Raw genomic sequence first — 20983 nt, 5'->3', positions numbered from 1 at the left:
GCTGGCCCAAGGCAGGCAGACTCAAGGCCAGGTCCCCTTTCCAGGAACAAAACTGCCCCACCCCCACCCCCATCATGTCCTGCCCATGAAACCCTATCCTCCACCACTTATTTTTAATGGTATAACTAATATTTTGTTGTCATTTACATTCAGATGGTAGGAGTATATAGTCTCTATGCTTGATCTTTTATGTAAGTAAAAAAAATATCAAAAACTGATAACTGTTTTCAGAAAACATGAATAAACTAATTCATTGATGGTGGCTTCATTTTTCCTTATTAGCTCCAGAAAACTCACCCTTCTGTCCTTTTGTAGTCCTAGATGGTTTGGCTCAGTGGCCTGTGGAATGAAGGGTCTTGGGTTCAATTCCGGTCTAGGGCACATGCCCAGGTTTCAGGCTCGATCCCCAGTAGAGGGCATGCAGGAGGCAGCCCATCAATGATTCTTTTTCATCATTCATGTTTCTATCTCTTCCCCTCTCCCTTCCTCTCTGAAATCAATAAAAATATATTTAAAAAACAAACAGCCCAGCCAGCATGGCTCAGTGGTTGAGTGTGACCTATGGACCAGGAGGTCACGGTTCAATTCCCAGTTGGGGCATATGCCCAGGTTGCAGGCTCAATCCCCAGACAAGAGTGTGCAGGAGGCAGCCGATCAATGATTCTGTCATCATTGATGTGTGTCTCTCTCTCCCTCTCCCTTCCTCTCTTAAATCAATAAAAATATATTTCAAACAAACAAATGAAACTGGAAGGTTAGCTGTGACCAGTTGCTCAGTGGTTAGAGCATCAGCCCATGGACTAAAGGGTTTCAGGTTCGATTCTGGTCAAGGGCACTTACCTCGGTTGCAAGATCAATCCCCGGCACCTTTGAGGCATGTGCGGGAGGCAACCAGTCAATGCATCTTTCTTATATCAATGTTTCTGTCTCACCCCCTCCCTTCCACTCTTGCTAAAAAAAAAAAAAAAAAAAAGGAAAAAGTATCCTCAGGTGAGGATTAACAAGAATTGAAAGGTTGGTATGCATTTGACTTCACACTCTGCAGCAACATCCTAATAGTCATCCACATCTACTTCAAGGAATACCACATTGGAATACTTCAGAGAGGAAATTAAAAAAAGCTTTATCATTTTGCCAAACCCACACCATGCGGCTGAGAAGTCAGCTACTACAAGTTTATCTCCTGCACTGTTCAAGGCTTCCTCAAAAGCATACTTGCTCTTGATCTGCTTCACCATTTTGTCACCTGAGGCCTGATTAGCAACCATTAAAAATCGATGGAAGTGGATGCAAAGCAGCAGACCACGCTTGGAGAGCACACAGCCTGCCTTCAATTTTTTAAAATTATTATTTCTTTAAATATATTTTTTATTGATTTCAGAGAGGAAAGGAGAGGGAGAGATAGAAACATTAACCATGAGAATCATTGATGGGCTGCCTTCCACCATGTCCCACACTGGGGATCAAGCCTGTAACCCAGGCATGTGCCCTTGACTGGAATCGAACCAAGGACCCTTCAGTTTGCAGGTCGATGCTCTATCCACTGAGCCAAACCAGCTAGGGCCTGCCTTTCCTTTATAGCGACAGGGTAGCTGGGCCCCTCACTTACTTATTCAGTCAAGTCAGCTCCATGAAGGTAAAATGGGTTGTGCACCAAACCTGAATGATGCAGCAGCAATCTCTTCAAACCACAGTCCTGACAGTTTATACTGTGAACTCTCCCTATGAGAGAACTGGAAAACTACCCAATTGTTTCCCCCTTTGTCATGAATACTCAAATATTCTAATGCCCAGGCCTGAAAAGTCAATTTCAAACTCTATCATATTTGTTTACATTAGCAACAGACAAGAATCCCTTCAATCCCATACACTATACTTGGACTACTTCCCATTAATGCCCCTCAAAAAGGGTAAGGATGTACTTTTTCAGGGGACACATTTCTTTGTCTTTTTCAAAACAGGCATTCCTCTCTCCTAGATATAACTCCTACATCTCCCTCTTCCCCAGAAGTCGATCCACATGCATGCATTCCTTAAACATCTGAGCAATGCTCTAACCACCTAGCAACACTGACCAGGGTTGAAATGCTGCCCCCACCACCCCACCCTCTGAGAAACTGAGAGGGAACATCCAGTGGCTGCCTCCTGCATGCCCCCTACTGGAGATCAAGTCACAATCCCCAGTATGTGCCCTTGCACTGAATCGGCATCCTTTTGGTGCACAGGACAACCAACTGAGCCACACTGGCCAGGGCTCAAAAGCCCTTTTAAAGTTTGAGAAGCACTGCCCTGATGACTGATTTCACTGTCAAAACACTTGAGGAGCCAAGTTTCAAGTCCAACATGATTTTACACCTGATCAAAGAGGGATCCTAGGAACTCAATGGAGGTAAACGTGACACTGTGTTGAGAGGAAAAGTGAGTATGTTTGGTATTAACACCATAGAAAGAAAGAAGCACAACACATGGATGTTCTCTCTAGTTCGTATTTATTATTAGTCTGCATAGTGACTTTAATCATCCAAACACAGGGGGAATCCCTCAATGTCATCCATCTCAAATAGGAATGCAAATGAACTTGTTTCAATGCCTGTTATAAAAACAAATACCCTTTTAAAAAATCTGATTTAACACATTTTTTTATTTCACTTTTTCCATTTCTTTATAAAACAGTCATCTCCTCACTAGCAGCTCTCTCCCCTAGAGTGGGGAAGGGGGTTGGAGATGGTTGGACACCTCCAAAAAAAGGGGGAAGGGGAGAAGGGCCCAGGGTTACCTCCTGAGGTTCTTCTGGGCCTGTTTCAATAATGTGTCAAAGTCAAGAGAATCAAATTTGCTCTTTACAGGAGCAGGGTCAAAGTCTTCCCAGTTGGAGTCTATAAAGGTAGAGAAAGACAGACAAACATCAAGGTCTCTGACCACACTTCCCAGCCACAGAGTCCTCAGATGGCCAGCCACCTCCCATCCCAATAATGACTTTAAGTCATCCCACCCCTTGGTTCCTTCATGTGTCAGATGAATATAAGTCTGCTGAGCCCACTCTCAAAAGGTTGGGAACCCTTACACCAAAGCCTCAAGGCCTCCCTCCACTCACCAAGATCAGAGTAGCTTCTCTTGCAGAACTGCCTGCGCCCCCCAAAGCAGAGATCAAAGGGTTGCTCATCTGCCTGTCTCAGCTTGTGGCCACTTTCGATGGCTGCAAATGCCTCCTCAGCATAGCGGTAAGTGACGAAGCCATAGTTGTCACTGGTGGGTGAGGCAGAGGCTGGCTATTTGGGCACATGCCATGGAGAAGAAACACCCACCAGGGTACAGAGGACTGGGGTGATTCTTCTCATTCCCCAAATAACCAATCCTCTGAATGAAATGTTGTACAGCACACCAGAGCGAGGGGGAAAGACAAAAAAAGCATAGAAGTACATCCTGACCTTAGGGCCCAAGCTTACCCTTGGACACGGAAGTGGATGGTGCACTCCTCAATCTCTCCGAAAACAGAGAACCTCTGTTTCAGCTCTGACCGAGTCATGCGGCCAGGTATCTTCCCAATGAAGACCACTCTTCTCTCTTCCTATGTTGGGACAAGGGAAATTTACATACCATGAGCCAGGGCCAGAACTACAGAAGGCTCTGAGCTTGTGGCTCAGGGGCAAACTCCCCCCACTCCCATGACCTGTTTCTCTACTCACTATTGCACGCTCCTTCTGCAGCACTCTCTGCCTTTGGTAATGGTCATGTGATCGATAAGAGCTGTACCTGACAAGAGAAGGTGCCATCAGCCACCCAGACATTAGACAGCTTAAGTCTCTGAACTCTCAGGCACTTAACCCCAGATGCACTGACTCCCTGAACACATGCTCACCGCCGTCTCCTGTCACTTCTCCGGCGGGGGGATGGGGAGCGGGACCGGCTTCGGGAACTAGATGATGAGGATGAGGAAGATGAGGAGGAAGATGAGGAAGAGGAAGAGCATCTTCGGGAACATCCAGAGGAACTACAACTGGACCTAGAGAATAAAGGGGCGCATAGGAATGCTGGGAATGGTGCAGGTATATACTACTTACTTCACCTTGGCAGCAGCCCTGCCTCCTTCTCAGGAAGCACAGGACCAAAGGCAAAAGAAAGCTGAAGAGGTCTAGAAAAACTCTTCAAAGATGACCAAACTGAAGCCCTGATGAACTTTAGATGTATCTGGAATGTTTTAGAGTATTTTGGCATAGGTCATATTTCTTTTCAATTATGCAATTTAAGATTAAAAAATATATGCCGAAACCGGTTTGGCTCAGTGGATAGAGCGTCGGCCTGCGGACTGAGGGGTCCCAGGTTCGATTCCGGTCAAGGGCATGTACCTGGGTTGCGGGCATATCCCCAGTGGGAGATGTGCAGGAGGCAGCTGATCGATGTTTCTCTCTCATCGATGTTTCTAACTCTCTATCTCTCTCCCTTTCTCTCTGTAAAAAATAAATAAAATATATTAAAAAAAAAAAAGATTAAAAAATATATAACAAATCAGAAAGAAGAAAAATAAGTGAAGACTAAAAGAGATAAAGGCTACCTTATCTAAATAGAAAATCTGGGTCTCTTACTGAAAAAAAAGTACCGCCAGGAAACAGATGAGGCCACAGGGACACCCAAAAGAACTGCCCAGACTCTTTCCTCAACAGATTAAAAGGACTGTCTGCCATTAACAACCCACAATCCCACCTTCCCACATACTACCAGGAAAATACCAGAAATGAGGACTGATAGAGTATTCAAAGGATTCAACATGGTTAAGATCAAATTCTAACGTTTCCCCAAGGCAGGTCTCAAGGAAGCAGAGACCTCAGGGATACCCCAAACTCCAACAGAGGACAGAAGCTATTTTCTCACAGCTTGCCTCCTTCAACAATCCAGGGAAGGCAGAGAAGACAAAAGCCGAAGACAGAAACAGGAGCCTTAGTGCCTGAAAGTATCAAACTCAATGTGCAAAAAAACTTCCTAAATGGAGAGGACCTAATAGACCATTAGAGCTCACCTTCGCCATCTCTTGTGTGGGGGGGAGAGGGACCTGGACCGGGACCGGGATGAAGACGACGATGAGGATGAGGAAGAAGATGCTTCACTGGTCCGGTTGGACCCAGAGCTGACAGAACTGCTGCGGCCACGGCGGCCCTGCCAGCCCCGGCTTGGGGGGCTGGCTGACCTGCAGGCTTTTCGATAACAGCGCATTGACCGCTTGGCTGAGGGCTCAAGGGGAGTCCTAGTGTTCATGTCATTCCGGCAGGGCGAGGCCTCAGGGGACAGCAAGGCAGATGGCGCAAGGCAAGGGGCTGGGAGATCTGCCTGCTCTTTGCTAGTCCTGTGATCAAGTGGCTCTTGGGAGGCAGCTGTGCCTGGAGGAAGAGGGGAGACTGGGCCCAGGGACAAGACAGGTTTGATGGTGATATCCTGATGGCGTTTGACGTTCCATCGGGAGCCCGCCTCTGGAAAGACTAGAGCAGGAGTCTTTTTTGGGGGGCTCCTACTCCGGACACAATAGTCATGGTCCCCAGAGCCCACATGGACCGGATTAGGGCCATGGACCCCTTCTTGGAGGCGGGCTGCAGCTGGATGTTTGGCCTCTGTAACTCCTTCAGGCTTCAGGGTTCCCTCCTGAACGATGGACTTAGGAGATTTGACTTTGGCCAGCAGGGAAACAGCAGCCAAGGGCTTCCATAACTGGTGGGGAGGGGTAGCTGGAGGGGTGAGCCCTGTGAGGGGAGGGAGGATGGAGATAGCAGGATGAGATCCGATTCTACACTTCCAAACACTGTGTATGTAAGCTCCAGAGACCCCCACCTCATCTCACAAAGTACACCACAATGGTCCACAGCCCAACTTCTCCCATTGTTGCAACTACTCCTTCCCCCAAGTTCCCCATCTTGGGGACCAGCAACAGAAACCCCGCCAGCCAGGGTCTTCCTGAATCCCTCAACCTTTCATTGCCCCAACCTAACTGGTGACCAGGTCCTGCCCAGCCTACCTCTCCATTCCTAGACCCCTCCACCCTAGTCCAGCACTGCCTGACTTCTGGCTGCATCTTGTTGGGACGTGTCATCATCATCTCTAATGATCCCCTACCTTGAGCTTCACACCTGTCCACCTGTCTTCTACATTGTTGCTGGAGGGAGCACCCAAAAACCAATTCAGTAAAGCTTTCTCAATTGCTTCTTCCATGCACAGGATAAAGTCCAAATAGCTTACCATTACAAAGTTCCCATAATCTGACCTACTTACCACTCCAGCTTTTATCTCTTGCTTTAGTTCTGCTCACCACCCTGATCAGCCACTATACCACTATACCACAGCCAAACCTAACCACTTGCAATTCCCCAAAACATATCAGGCTGATTTTATTCCTTCAGTTCTAGATGCTCATCTACAAAATTCTCCATCCCCTAAACCTACCTGATTGGTATCAGTGATTTTCTCAAGCCTCTGCTTTGGAGATTATCTTCCATACAACCCATCCCTGACTGTCCCCCTTCAGACCCCACTTATTTGACATACAACCTCTGATACTAACAAAGTCATTTTGCAACTTGCCCCTGGACTGTGAGGACCTCAATGATGAGGATCAGATCAGGCTCTACAAACATTTACTGCATAAACTAAACAAAGACAGTTCCCCACCCTGAACCCACCTGCCACGTTGGCCAGTTCTGGGGCTTGTAACCGGTCTAGGGGCCTCTTCTCCTGGGGAGGGTCAACGCTGCTGGCAGGGGGAAAAGGGAAAGCCTGGTTCATTGCCTCCTCAACATCTGTACATCTGCTTTCCTCACAAAGCAATGGGAGAGGGGTGTGTGCAGAGGAATGGGATGCACAACCTGCCCCTATCATTCTCCCCCAGCACAAAAATAGTCTTGGTGACTGAACTGTAGGTTGGGTCTTAGCTCAGCTCTGCCCAATGCCAGGAGGCAACTCAACTATAATCTTAAATACCCCCCACCCACCTCCTTCAAGCCAGGAGCTTTACCTGCCCGGCTCAAACCAACCCAAAATCAATGTGGAGAGAAATATGCTTGGCAGAACAGCATGGCATACCATGAACAAGAAAAATTTTAAGAAGTCCTCTCAGTCCTGGAAGACTGGGGAGCAAGGTGTAGGGTGCCTGTATCCTCCAAGGAGTCAGGGAAGCCCTAGCCATCAACATCTTCCCCCACTTATCTTAAATTATCACCAGTGTTGAACAAGTTTAAAACGTGTTAAATGAAAACCCCCCAAAGGCATGACTTGCCAGAAGACAAAAGGCACCTCTAGGACATTTGGAACCCCAGAATGGAATCAACCAAAGTCTTGGTACGCATCCATCCTCCTACCTCACCACCCAAAAACAGTGCCCAGTAGTGATGAGCTGAGCATGGGGATGTGGAAACAGGAAAAGACTCTAGAGCTGACTAAACGTCACTGCAACAGAGGCATCCAATGAATGATCCTGGAGCGCCGGCCGGCTGCTGACCAACAGCTGTAGGGTAACTCGCTCACATGTCTCCATACTTACCCTGAGTTTCCTACAGCCAAGTTGTCAGCAGGAGCCGGGGGAGGGCACTCCTTTTTGGCTGCAAAGAAACCATACTAGTTAAAAGCCCAACCAGATGTTCCAAATTGAGGAGGTATAGAAGGGCTGGCTTTGAGACCCAAAGGAGGAAAATCCACTTTGCCTACATATTCCACTGGGCTCTCACCAGAAAGATCCATTTTTCTCCAGTGTGTGCACAGGTACTATTGTTAATCATGTCTCTTCTCTGCTCAGAAACATCCACACTACCCACTGAATCTGAGATAGAATCAAACTTCTGAGCCTAACATTCAAGGTTCTACATGACCTGCCCAACTTCCTAGCCTTATAGTTTACACTTGTTCTACACTTATATTTTTATTTTGCCTTGAACTATAGGTACCCATTACCAATTTAGGAGTCATTTCTGCAGACTTTTCTTCCCAATTAGGCAAGTTCCTTGAGAACAGGATATAGTATCAACAGCAGCACCCTGCCTTGCAATGAAAAAGCTGAATTATCCATTGCCTTCTAAATACACCACACTCAGTCATTTCTGTATCTCTGCCTTTATTCACCACAAGCATTCTATTAAGGCCTATCTTTCAAGGCCTACCTTGCGAGCTACTTCCCTCTAGAAAACATCTCCCTGTTGGTCTACTCTTTGTAATACTTGCCACGCTGTACCCTCTCCCTGGCTTAGATAGCATCACAGGTGGATCTTGTCTCCCATTCCAATTAGGGGACTGCTTTAGTGGCTCAGACTGTCCTTCCCCCAGTTTAAGTAACTATAAACTGGGCCCAAAGGAAATAGTAACTTTAAAAAGGGGTTGGAGCAAAGCTCCCCAGGTTCCCTCACCTTCTGATTTCTCAAACTGCTCCAGCAGACTGGACAGGTCCGATGCCTCGATTCCTATGGAAGCACACAACACAGGATTGGAAAACAGCTCCTATCAATTGAGTAACACAGGTCCCAGGAAGTCCCAAATCACATCATTTCTCCCTTTATGCTCCCCCTGCTCACTATACTAAGTAAATCAAGACAGGAATACAAAGCAAGAAATAAACAAACCCAGAGCTCTGACTCTCAAGAACCCTCCAAAGAGCCCTAACCGGTTTGGCTCAGTGGATAGAGCGTCCACCTGGGGACTGAAGGGTCCCAGGTTCGATTCTGGTCAAGGGCATGTACCTTGGTTGCGGGCACATCCCCAGTGGGGGGCGTGCAGAAGGCAGCTGATGGATGTTTCTCTCTCATTGATGTTTCTAACTCTCTATCCCTCTCCCTTCCTCTCTGTAAAAAAATCAATAAAATATATTTTTAAAAAAAAACCGTCCAAAGAAATCCAAAGGCCAGCCCCCCAGCCAGGTACTTTATCCTAATCTCTGGAGGACATTCTCCACCCAACCCCAATTCCCTTCTTCACACCAACAGATGGCTTGCCACCAGTTGACCCTGCCTCCGCTAAATTAATACCAGTTGACTCTGATGCCAACTGTGCGGCACTCACCAATCTCACTGATGAAAGCCTGTACCACATCCTCAGGATCCTGGATACGTGGGGTAGGCAGGAAGGACAGTTTCCTTAGACGGGCTGGGTGGACAGCAGGCAACTTAGTGACAGTGCTCTGCTTTGGTGTGGGAGCAGCCTTGGCAACAGGAGAGGGGGTCTTCTCCCTGGACTTGGTCTCCTGGGTCTCAAGTTTTAACCTCTCTGATACAGGCTCCTCAATAGCCACACGCTCAGCAGACAGATATGGTGAAACCTTATTCTGTGGACTTTGCACTGGGGAGGACACCTTGTGTTTCAGATGGGGAGATGCAGGGACTGGTTTGACCTCCACCTTGGTGGGCTCTATCTGTGGAGCTCCCTGGCCAGTTGATCCCAGAGTGAGGGGAGGAGCCATCGGTATAGGCGGTAAACTTTCAGGAGGGCCAGCTGGGATGCCACTGGGCTCCACCTTGGGTGGGGGAACAGCTCTCCCAACAGAGGCTACAGGCAAAGGTGGTGGGGGCACAGTAGGCCAGAATGGAGGGTGTTGCAGCCCTGTACCCCACCCCATGGGCCCATAAGTACAGCTAGAGTTGTAAGGCGGGACTGGGGCAGGAGGAGGTACCCAAGGCACATTGCAAGTGGGGGGAACAGCATAGGTGCCAGGGGTACCAGACACTAAGGGCACTGTTGGTGGGGGCGGCAAACAAGGATAGCCAGAAGGAGACACTGGGGGATAACAAGGCCAGGGTGGCATGGGAGCATAGTGAGTATAGGGATCAGGTGGCACTGGCCCCACAGACATTGGAAGACTAGGAGGCTGCAAGGTTGGTGGGGGCAGCATGGGAGTCATGCCCAGCCCACCCGGTGGAAAAGGCACAGCAGTGGGCATTGTGGGGGGCATGGACTGCACAGCAGGAGGTGGAGGTTTCACTAGCAGTGGCATCTCTTGGGATGGCACCTGCTCAGTGGGAGTTGAGGCCACAGATTTGCTTGTAGGTGGCTCAGGACTAGGAGAAGCAGGACTGGGACCACCCACAGGCACAAAGCAAGTCTCCGGGCTTCTCTGCAGAGGTGTCTTCTTGGCTGGGGCTGGTGGGATGACAAGACAAGGGATGTCTGCTAGCCCTGTGGGGGTTTCTGGGAGGCTGGGCCACTTCCCAGATGGGAGCTGGGAACTCCTTTCTTCTGCCTCTGCTTGGCGCTGCTGCCTTCGTCGCCGGTACTCAGATAGACTAAGAGGCCGAGGTCTGGTTTCCTGGGTTGTGGCATTAGTATCGCCTTCCACCTTCAGAGGACCCACGCTCTCCTTGACTTCAGAGATGATGACCTTTGGGGGGTCCAAGGACTCTGACTCTAGAAGGAGCTGGGGGGCTGGACTTCCCTGGGCTGATGACATTGCACCACGTCTGGGGTCAGTTGGCCTAGACTTAACTAGCACAGGCTTAACTGGAGCCAGGTCATTGGGAACAGAGTCAACTGGTGCTAAGTTGGTGGAGACAGGGTCAACTGGTGGCAAGTCATCTGAGACAGGAACAACCACTGCAGGGTCAACTGCTGGAGAGTCAGCCAGGACTGGCTCAGTCAACACTGGGTCAGCTGGAAGAGGGTCAACCAGCCCTGAGTTGGCTGAAGCAAGGTCAACCAATGCAGGGTCAATAGATACAGGGTCACCTAGAACAGGATCAATTGCAGAGGGATCAGTTTCAACAGAATCAAGTGGCATGGGGTCGGCATGAGCAGAATCAACCAATGTGATATGGGTTAGAACAGGGTTAACTTCGATGGTGTCACCCAGGTTGGGGTAGAGGTCGAGAGGACCTTCTTCAGCAGGACTAGCTTGTCCAGCATCACTCTCCAAGTTCCCAGAGCTAGGCTTCTCCAAGGTACCTGCCCAGGCCCGAGCCCAAGCCCGGGGCTTCCCTCTACCATGGGGAGGCCCAACCTCTCTTTGAAGTTCCTCCTGAGGCAAAGTGCCTGCTTGAGAGATCACCCCTGTAGCCACAGTAGGCTGCCCACAAGAGGATGACCTCAGTCTCCTGGCATAGCCTTCTGTACTGGCTGCTGGCTGTTTCTTGTTCTTCTTTCTCCTGCCCTTTCGAGCTCTCTGGGAACTCAGCGCTGCATTGGCTGGTGGGTTCTGAGGCCCCTTGGGCACCATTGGCTCCATGATTTCCTTGGGCTCCAACAAGGCTGACTCCAGCTTTTCCCCTGAGTCCAGTGACAACCCCTCTTTCTCAAGGCAGAGGGCTTCCTTGGCCACAGCAGCCTCTGTCTCTGACTCAAGTGTAGGCAGGAGCAGCTGCAAGGCAGGACTGGCCTCTAGTGAGTCATCCAGGAGCACAGGCTGGGGTCCAGTAGGGATCTGCCGCACCACAACTGGGATCTCCAGGTCATTGCCAGCTGTGGCTGCCTGGCCCACAATCTCCAGCACCACACAATCCTCAGGCAGTGTCAAATCATCCGGCTGCTCCTGAAGTTCATTGTTGAGTGATGTCAGGTGGGTGAAGTTGGGCAGGCAGTATGGGTGCATGGCCCGCACCAACTCACTCAGGGAAGAGATGCTCTCATCACCAGCTGCCTGCACTGCCATACCTGCGGCTGCTGTTTTATCTTCCTCCTCAGGGCAGGCCAGGTGCATGGGAAAGTCTGGGATGCTGCTCATTGAGTTGCCATGTTCCACAGCAAGCATCTGGCCACTGAAGCTGGCCACCTCCTCCTCTTCTTCCCCATCACTACGCTGTTGGGGAAAAGGGGACTGGCTTCTGCGGGGTCTGGATCTTGGGGGTCTCCAGCTAGAAAGTTTGGGGGAGGAGGTCTCCAAGAAGGAAGAAGGGGAGAAGTCCCAAGGGGGATCTGCGAGAGACATCTCAACCTACAAGAGAGAAGAGAAGCCACAGGAGTTTTTCCAGGAACATCTTTTTCCAGACCTGTACCCACACACTCCTCCCCTCCTGGGATTCCCTGAGACTCCTTAGGTCAGGCTTACCCCACTCACTCTACTACTGCCTGAACTGGGCCCCAGAGGATCAACTGACGTGATGAGGTCACGTTCTGAGGGTGTCCGAGAGAGAGTGAGCAGCTTGTGCAGCTAGGAGAAAGAAAGAACCTGAGATGAGTTTGTGCTTCAGAATACGTGAGTAGGCCCACAGACATGGTTCTAACCTTTGCACCAAACCACACAACCCCTTCCCCTGGTCCCACACTCACAGAGGAGCCCTCCCGAGGTGAGGCAAGCAGCTCAGAGTCAGGAATGCTGTCAAATGGAGACAGGTTCTCGGAATCTGCATTGTCCAAGATCTCCGTCAGAGCTGTGAGTAGTGACACTTCATTCTGGTCCTCCAGAGATAACCTGCTCTGCTCCAGAAAGACAACAGGAAAGTTCTACATCATCATCCCAAATGACCTCCCGAGCCACTAAGAGCTGAATGCCAGGAGAATCAGTCTCCCAGGCTCTCAGTTCAGTTCAATTTGCCAAGGACAAAGTTGAGTACCAGGAGACATGAGTTCCAATCCCATTTACTACCATCTACCACCTCTGTAGTGTCAACAGAGACCTGTCAAAACTGAGTCATAAACTTACGTTTCAAACACTCCCTTCACCCTCAAGCTAAGTGGAATGCTTAGCAGACAACCTTTGGTGAGGCTGGAATTGGGCTCAAAACAGGGATCAGAACCCTCTACACATGTAAGGGGCCAAGGCAGGAGAAAGGAAAGTCTAAGCCTGCCAGGTCATTCTTAAATGGAACATAATCTGACAGCCTGCAGCCCAATTCTCACCTAGAGACAAAAAATGGACTTCAGGTTGGGTATTCAGGAACCAAGGTTTTGGGAGAACAGAGCCACTAAGCCATAACCTCTCATGCAAACTGCCTGTCTAAAGACCTCTAGGCCCAGCTCTAGCTCACCTCTCCAAGGCTCCCAAAATCTTCAATGAGGGAGATGAGGGAGGCATCCATGTAGCTCTGCATGGTTCCCAGCAGTGTTTCATCCTGCAGCATCAGCTCCTCCATCTCCAGGTCCTTGTCCTTTAGACAGGGGCCCAGCCGAGACAGACTGACAATTCCAGAATCATCCACCTCTTCATGCAGCAGCACCTGGGGGGAAAGAGGGGATGTCAGAAGAGCATGGTGAAGGCTACGGGTAACTTACTGATATGCTCTGTAAACTAAGTGCCCAGCCTTCCACAATGGCCCCAGACTCAGCAGGAGCCCCACCACAGTCAAACCTCCAGACTTGCTGGCAGAGAGAAGTAGAGCTAGTGAGCCAAAGCCCCTACCCAGATGGCAGTGCTCAGGGACCTTCTAGGCAAAAAAAAGTTTGGACTCCATCCAGAAAGAGCTGGAGCCACAAGAGATTATTAAACTGGAGAGTCAAAATATCAAGACTGTTCAGAAGAGATGTCTGATGGCAGTGTGAAGGCAAACTGAAGGGCACACCAAAGGAGAGGAGATCAGCAAGCAGGCAATTTCAACTACCACCACCTCACCTCCCTCATCCCTCTTAGGCCTCTCTTCCCGTTTAATCCCATCTTCTTCAAGAAGACACCTTCAAGATGATCTCCCCGCTGAATTCACACACTTCTGTACCACTCACTTTTCTGGCAAGCACATCCTGTCCCCTCCCCAGCCCATAACATTCTTTACATCAATACTAAAACTGGATTCCAAGTTCCTTTGGGGCAAGTAACCTTCGTATCCTATAATTTTTATGTTCTTCTTGGTTCTTATAAGGGTTTAAACTATACACATAGTTCCTGGTCATCCTAGGTGCCTGGTACAGTGTCTTATATACACTTACTTCATACTTTTATTATGAAGGCCTACAGTGTGCCACCGAATCTCTCAATGGTGTCCCAAGGAAAAAGTCTCTTCCCTAACCCTATCAGGTGAGCGCTAAAGATGAGAAAGCTTGATTCTGTAGATGGAAAAGCCCCACCCCACTACTTCCCTGAGAACTAGCAATGTCTTCAGCCTTGTTAGGCAGGGAGCCACCCGTCCAGGCCTGTCAAGCATGTGGGTGTGGGCTGGGCCAGAAGTGGCTGGAATGGAGAGAGCAAGGCCAGAGGCCAGAGCCATGGGTATCTATACTATAGGAAACATATGATGCAAAGGCCGGAGAATAGGAACAAACATGGATAAACCAGTTCCCCCTCTCCTTCTGCAGCAAAGGGAAATTGCATCTCTTCCAAGAGAAAAAAAAAAAAAGCAACATGTGTAACCATACCCCATACCCACCCTCCTACCAAGTTGAGGATAACCTGGGAGAGGAAAGGCTAGATAGGAACACTTTAGGAGGTCAGGGACAGAGATGAAGTTAAAGGTGGCAGGTTTTAGGCACTAACTCCTCCCACGCCTTCACAATCCTGTAATTACAACCAGCAGCTGAATAGCACCTGGCTCAGCAAACACTCCTGGGTGAGCAAGGAGGCTGCATCTCAACTTGTCCTGCCACCTATCTGGCCTAGCCACTGGGCCAGAATCTCAAGACAATGCCCAGCTCTCCAAAGATTCATCACCTCCATCAGACCAGTACTGGAGCCCAAGTCAGAGACACCCCCCTCTCCACCTTACCTCACCCATCATTCAATCCCCAAATAGGACAGCTCCTAAAGTACCAACATCATCTAGGGCAGGGGTGGGGAACGTCTGGCCTCAACTGTATAAGGCCTGCATACTCATTTGGTCTGGCCCTGCCAAGGCATTAGGGGTGAGTTAATTAAATGTTTGACCAAATATAGCAGGCTAATTTTTAAACTGACAACTCTGTATGGCCCACAAATGATGTTATCAATATACAAATGGCCCTTGCCAGAAAAAAGCTTCCCCACCCCTGATCTAGGGGCTAAACCCAGGCTAAAAGTGAACCCATATCCAGTCCTGTCCCTGCATGGCTCAAAACCAGCTACAAACTTTAAAAATAAGTCAGATCACTTCCAGAAACAGTCCCTAAATCCCTCCAATAGCATCTTACTGCCCTTGGCATTAGGTTTGCACTCCTTAATATGGCTTAAAGGGGTCATGGTCTTCCCCACCAGACTCTTTTGCTCCAGCCTGTCCTCTCACCACCCTGCCTGTCTCTCTACACACCAGCCACACAAATCTGTTTCTCCAATAAGTCATGTTCTCTCCCACCTCAAGGCCTTCACATACTATTTCCTCTGATGTTTGTTTGTGGGGTTTTTTGTTGTTGTTGTTAATCCTCATCCGAGGATATTTTCCCACTGATTTTTAGAGAGAGTGGAAGGGAGAGGGAGAGACAGAGAGAAACATCAATGTGAGGAAGACACATCGATTGGTTGCCTCCTGCACACACCCCGACCAGGGCCTTGACCAAAATTGAACCCGGGACCCTTCAGTCTGAGGGCCAACACTCTACCCACTGAGCAAACCAGCTAGGGCATATTACCTCTGATGAAAGTGTCTCCTACCTACACACATAGCCTTATTAGAGTCTCAGCTTAAAATGGTCTTTCCCAGACACTGCAAAGTAGATTACTACTGCTGATTATATAATCTCAAATATGCACTTTCCTTATTATCTGTCTAGCCTGATAAAAACATAAGATCCTATTGGCAGGGAAAGGAGATCCTAAAGGACAGGAGTGGTTTACCACAGTATTCCCTGTGTCTGAACATAATGCTTTCTCAGTAAGTAGCTGGTTGACTGGATTCCAAATACCCAGGGTTTTTCTGTATTTGGTGGCGAGGGGGAAGGGGTAATCTCTTCATGAGACCTCGCCGACCCCAAATGACCACCCAACTTAGATGACAGCTAGATCATGAATCCTTCTTGCCTCTCCCCCAAAGGGTGACCTCTGGAAAAATTAAGGAAGAGGGTGTGACAGCGCCCAAGTTAGGGACCCAGAAGCCATTCTCCCTTAGGCAAGGGCCTGGATTGGTCTGCTGGAACTGACACTACCTGGTAGCCTGCAGCCCAACTCCCACCTGGAGAACAACAAAAAAAGCTTTCAAGGACTCAACTTAATTGCTTAAGAGAGATAACAGTTCAAACTAAGTCCTGCACAACCTCCACTCTGGGTGAGAACTTATAAGAAGTCCTGTGCTGAGGAATAAAAAGATAATAACACTTTAGAAGTATGGAGAGCTGAAGGCCAAGAAAATAATAATCTGACAGGAAGGAATCCCCCCAACCAATAAATGTTCATCTAGTGTTGTTCTCAAATCGCCTCCAACTTTTCTCATCCCCAGCAAAAATTCCAAACAGCCTTAAACACAGAACACCCCAATTTGTCAGTTCACAGCAGACCGTAGCTGTCTCCTCAAAGGAGATGCTGGAGGAAAAAAAGTGAAAGGTTCGAGGATTCTTTCCTTTCCTTAAGCTTGTCCCATGTATATGCTGACATTCCCCATTCCCCTTGAATCAAGAATGAGGCAGGACTGCAGGCAACCCAAACACCGGTGCCCGTGACTCACAATCCACCCCAAGCCGGTCAGGCAGAAGCCGCCACCAGCTCACCCCACAGCCCTTCAACCTCAGCCCTCTCCCCGCCCAGCACACTCCGCCATCCGCAGGGAACAGACTTCCCGCACATCGGGGAAGTCCTTCCCCAGACGCCGTCGAGAGGTTCCGAGGACCAAAGCAGGAGGAAAAGGAACTCCAAGCCTCCGAGCAAAGTTGACTCTAGCAGCCCCTACCTTCCCTCCCGGCCGGGGCCCCCAGGCCCCTCGGAGATGGCGGGACCTGCGGAGACACACCCAGTTCCCGGCAGTGCGGCTCTAGCGCCGATACCAGGGCGCCGGGCAGCCGGAGGCGGGAGCCACGTGGACACCCCCTCCCCGCCCCCACGTGGACCCGCGGCCCCCCTAACCCTGAGCCCAGTCCACGTGGGTGCCGAGGCCGTCTAGAGGGGGAGGGGAAGCAGACAAGTTCTCTGGGGGAAATCGCTCCCCCCCATCCCACGTGGCTCCGAAAAGGCACTGCGGCGCGGGGATAGAGGCACCCCACACACACACTCGGCATCCTTAGATGGAGATCTTAGCCCTTAACTCCAAGTCCAAATTCCCCCTTCCTCCCTCCAATCATGGGCCGGGTTTCCGACTCCAGACTGTGCCCCTCCGGCGTTCCAGAGGAATGGCCATAGGGACCCGCCTCTGCCTGCGTCCCACCAGCAAAAGGCTCAGGTCCACTCGGCCCAACCTGCCTCCCACAGCACCCGGCATCGACTCCGGAGCGCTTCCTCCCTTTCCTGTAGCGTCCACGTGTCACCGCCCGGCACACGCCGCTTTGCTGCCAGCCGCGGGCCGCCCGCCAGCTTCTCACCTGCTCCCCGCCGCTCACAGTGCCCACAGTCTCATACGGCGCTAGGCTCCGACCCCCCCTACTGCTGCCGCGGACTCCACCGCCAGGGTCTGGGCCGGGGCCCCCACTCGGAGGCGGCACCACTCGGTCTCTCCGTCCCCGGCGCGCCGCCATCTTGGCCCTAAACGCCTAGCGCAGCTCTGATAGCCGGCACCGCCTCCGAGTCTCCAGCCTCGCCCAGCCGATTGTAGGGAGAGAACTACAACTCCCAGAAGACACTGCAATACTACAAATCCCAGAAGACGATGCGGCAAGCCCCCCCCCCCACCCCCACCCCCCTCCGGACCCCCGGAAAGAGGGCACTGGCCTCGCAAGGGAGTGTGGGAATAGTAGTCGCTTTAATCGGAGCTCGGGTGGTACTTGCTATACGCATACTGCAATGCTTTAGTTTTTTGTTGTGTGGGAGACCCAGTTGGGGAGCAAGAGATAATAAGGGCAGAGTTAACATTTGCGCATCTTTTTTGTTTTCCCAATTTTTTCAACTGTGGGAACACCCTCTTTGTTGTTTTACCTGCTATACCTTACATTCCGTTCACCTACCAGCGGTTCTCAACCTGTGGGTTGAGACCCCTTTGGCGGTCTAACGACCCTTTCATAGGGGTCGCCTAAGACCATCCTGCATATCAGATATTTACATTATGATTCATCACAGTAGCAACATTACAGTTATGAGGTAGTAACGAAAATAATTTTATGGTTGGGTCACAACATGAGGAACTGTATTTAAAGGGCCAGAAGGTTGAGAACCACTGATTGGGCCTATGTTTTGAAACAGCATCCCCTAGTGGGCACACATACTCCTGGCTCTACCCTTACCTAATCTACTACGCACTGTTGTGAGTTTAATCCTAAAACAATGCATTCTCAGCATCTATGTGGACGCTCAGAAATCCGGGTTGCCATCTCATTACCAAATGTCCTGCTAATGCAGACAGATACCCTTACTGTCCTCCAAAGATAATAGGTGTTCTTCTGCCATGATTTTTCTCTCTGGAATACCCAAACCTTCAAACATCTTTCATATCCTACTTCAGGAAAACGTTTTATATCATCCCAGCCAACCACATTCCCTTTGTATTTCTATATGCCATCATTATCTCTACTCTTCACTTGCCATTTAGAAGATACTTCATATTGTTTTCCTAACTTTAAAAAAGTTTTTAATCATTTCAAAGAGTACAAAACTACATAAAATAAAAAATATACTTAACCTACAAATTCCAGTTCTCCCCAGATTTAACCCTTGTCTCCTTCAGTGTGTATTCATCCATACTTTTTCTATGAATTTAAAAATCTAGCCCTAGCTGCTTTGGCTCAGTGGATAGAGCGTCCGCCTGTGGACTGAAGGGTCCCAGGTTTGATTCTAGTCTGGGCATGTGCCTTGGTTGCGGGCACGTCCCCAGTGGGGGGTGTGCAGGAGGCAGCTGATGGATGTTTCTCTCTCTTCGATGTTTCTGACTCTCTATCCCTCTCCTTTCCTCTCTGTAAAAAATCAATAAAAAAATATATGCTTAAAAAAATAAATAAATAAAAATAAAAATCTAGTACTGGCTGGTGTGATTGGTTGGGCTTCCTCCCCTGCACTGAGAGGTCCCCTGTTTGAATCCCAGTCAGGGTAAATGCCTGGGTTTCGGGCTCCATCCCAAGTAGGAGCCACGCAGCAGGCAGCCAATAGATGTTTCTCTCATCAATGTTTCTCTCTCTTTCTCCCTCTCATTTTCTCTCTAAAATCCATAGGGTTTAAAAATCTACAGTTTTGCACATTTTTGATAGTTTGAAAATAAGGCCATTCCTGCCCTAGCCAGTTTGGCTCAGTTGGCCCATGGACTGAAGGGTCTGGGGTTTGATCTCAGTCAAGTGCACATACCTTGGTTGTAGGCTCCATCCCTGATCCCTGGCCCTGGGCAGAGTGCGTGCAGGGTGCAATCAATGTGTTTCTCTCACATTGATGTTTCTCTCTTTGTGTCTCTCCCCATCCCATGCACTCTCTCTAAAAAGCAATGGAAAAAATATCATCGGCTGAGGATTAACAAAACAAAACAAAAAGGGCCATTCCAGCCCTGGCCGGTGTGGCTTAGTTGGTTGGACTAAAGGTTGACAGTTCCATTCCCGGTCAGGGCACATGCCTGGGTTTGGGCTTAATCCTGAGTAGGAGGCCTGCATAAATGTATCTCACTCTCTCTCTAAAAATCAATAAAAATACATATTTTTTAAAAATAGGGCCATTCCAGTGCAGCTGGTGTTGCTCAGTGGTTGAGTGTTGACCTATGAACCAGGAGGTCACGGTTCCATACCAGGTCAGGGCACATGCCCAGGTTGCGGGCTCAATCCCATGTGGGGCTTGCAAGAGGCAGGTGATTGATGTTTCTATCTCATCATTCTCTCTCATCATTGATATTTCTATCTCTCCCTTTCCCTTCTTCTCTGAAATCAATGAAAATATACTTTTAAAAAAAATAGGGACATTCCACATGTATGGTTCTACATCTTGCTTTTTTTCATGTAACAATATGCTAGTTTATTCATTAACCAAATATTTACTGAGATCTTAGTGAGTAGAGTTCCATTATATAGATATATCATTGTTTAAATTATATTTATTTCCAGTTTTTCACTATTATAAATTAAATTACAGTGAACATTCTTACACGTGTGTACATGTATATTTGTACTTTTATACACTCTATGGAATAGTTTCCTTGAAATGAGATTGCTGAGTTAAAGATGTATACATTTGAAATTTTGGCAAATAATGCCAAATTGCCCTTGAGAAAAATTACATCAATATACGTTCCCACAAAAATTAATGAGGGAAGAAAACCTCTGCTGTGGACTGAATTGTGCCCACCTCCACACCTGCACCAGGCAAAATTCTTATGTTAAAGGGCTCTACCCCCAATATGACTGTATTTAGAGATAGAGGATTTAAGGATGTGAAGTTAAATGACATCATAAAAATGGGGCCCTAATCCAATAAGGCAGGTGTCAGAAGAGGAAGAGGCACATGCAGGGAAAGAGGTCTCACCAAAAACCAGCCCTGCCAGCACCTTGATCTTAGATTTCCACCCTCCAGAACTGTGAGAAAATAAATTCCTGTTGTTTAAATCACTTAGTCTGTGGTACTCTATTATGGCACAAATTATGGTCATAATTATGGTGATTAGGCTTTGGGAAGAAGATTAATGTCAAAGAAAGCAGAAAGTAGTGCTATTTTTGCTTTGTTCAGCATCTGAAAAAACAATTTATTCATCTAAATATGGTGTCTACATGGAATCTACTCAAAAAAATAATATATTTCTGTGTCTTAGTGCTACTGAGACAGGGGTGGTGTTATGCCTACTACTAGGGGTGGTGCATGACAGATACATTCCTAAGGGCCATGAAGGAAAACCTCAGAGACATAGGCCACCAAATATTGGAATCTCTGCCTGACTGGCATGACTCATTGTTTGAGCATTGACCTATGAACCAGGAGGTCACAGTTCAATTCCCGGTCAGGGCACATACCTGAGTTGTGGGCTCAATCCCCAATGTGGGGCTTGCAGGAGGCAGCTGATCAATGATTCTCTCTCATCATTGATGCTTCTCTCTCTCTCCCTCTCCCTTCCCCTCTCAAATAAAATATATTTAAAAAAATTGGACCCTCCAATCACAT

General features: G+C 48.8%; 1 protein-coding gene and 1 pseudogene across 5 annotated transcripts; both read right to left on the bottom strand.

Moving 5' to 3' along the window:
* Window positions 1–207: 207 nt before the first annotated feature.
* Window positions 208–1238, bottom strand: LOC308529225 (thioredoxin-like; annotated as a pseudogene). The gene is made up of 2 exons: window positions 1003–1238; window positions 208–317 (listed from the first exon to the last, which is right to left on the bottom strand). The product of its transcript is annotated as a thioredoxin-like (transcript).
* Window positions 1239–2468: 1230 nt separating this feature from the next.
* Window positions 2469–17442, bottom strand: PPRC1 (PPARG related coactivator 1; the record flags this gene model as incomplete). 4 transcript variants are annotated; one of them, XM_081104619.1, is made up of 14 exons in its annotated part: window positions 2469–2876; window positions 3095–3246; window positions 3447–3568; window positions 3687–3753; window positions 3860–4003; window positions 5015–5729; window positions 6663–6733; window positions 7520–7577; window positions 8376–8429; window positions 9025–11881; window positions 11996–12097; window positions 12217–12363; window positions 12915–13103; window positions 17290–17442. In XM_081104619.1, 14 exons carry the CDS (start codon window positions 17440–17442, stop codon window positions 2773–2775), a joined length of 4935 nt encoding a protein of 1644 aa, XP_080960745.1. In that variant the 3' UTR covers window positions 2469–2772. The 4 variants fall into 4 exon arrangements, with proteins under 4 accessions (XP_080960745.1, XP_080960746.1, XP_080960747.1 ...); XM_081104620.1 differs by having other exon boundaries at window positions 6663–6730; XM_081104621.1 differs by lacking the exon at window positions 17290–17442 and having other exon boundaries at window positions 3687–3747; window positions 12217–12262; window positions 12915–12997.
* Window positions 17443–20983: the final 3541 nt, after the last annotated feature.

This window comes from Myotis nattereri (assembly GCF_964212035.1).
Source record: "Myotis nattereri genome assembly, chromosome: 13".
Classification (NCBI taxonomy): Eukaryota; Metazoa; Chordata; class Mammalia; order Chiroptera; family Vespertilionidae; genus Myotis; species Myotis nattereri.
The sequence above is the reverse complement of the archived record's forward strand: the minus strand, read 5'-3'. Positions and strand labels throughout refer to the sequence as shown.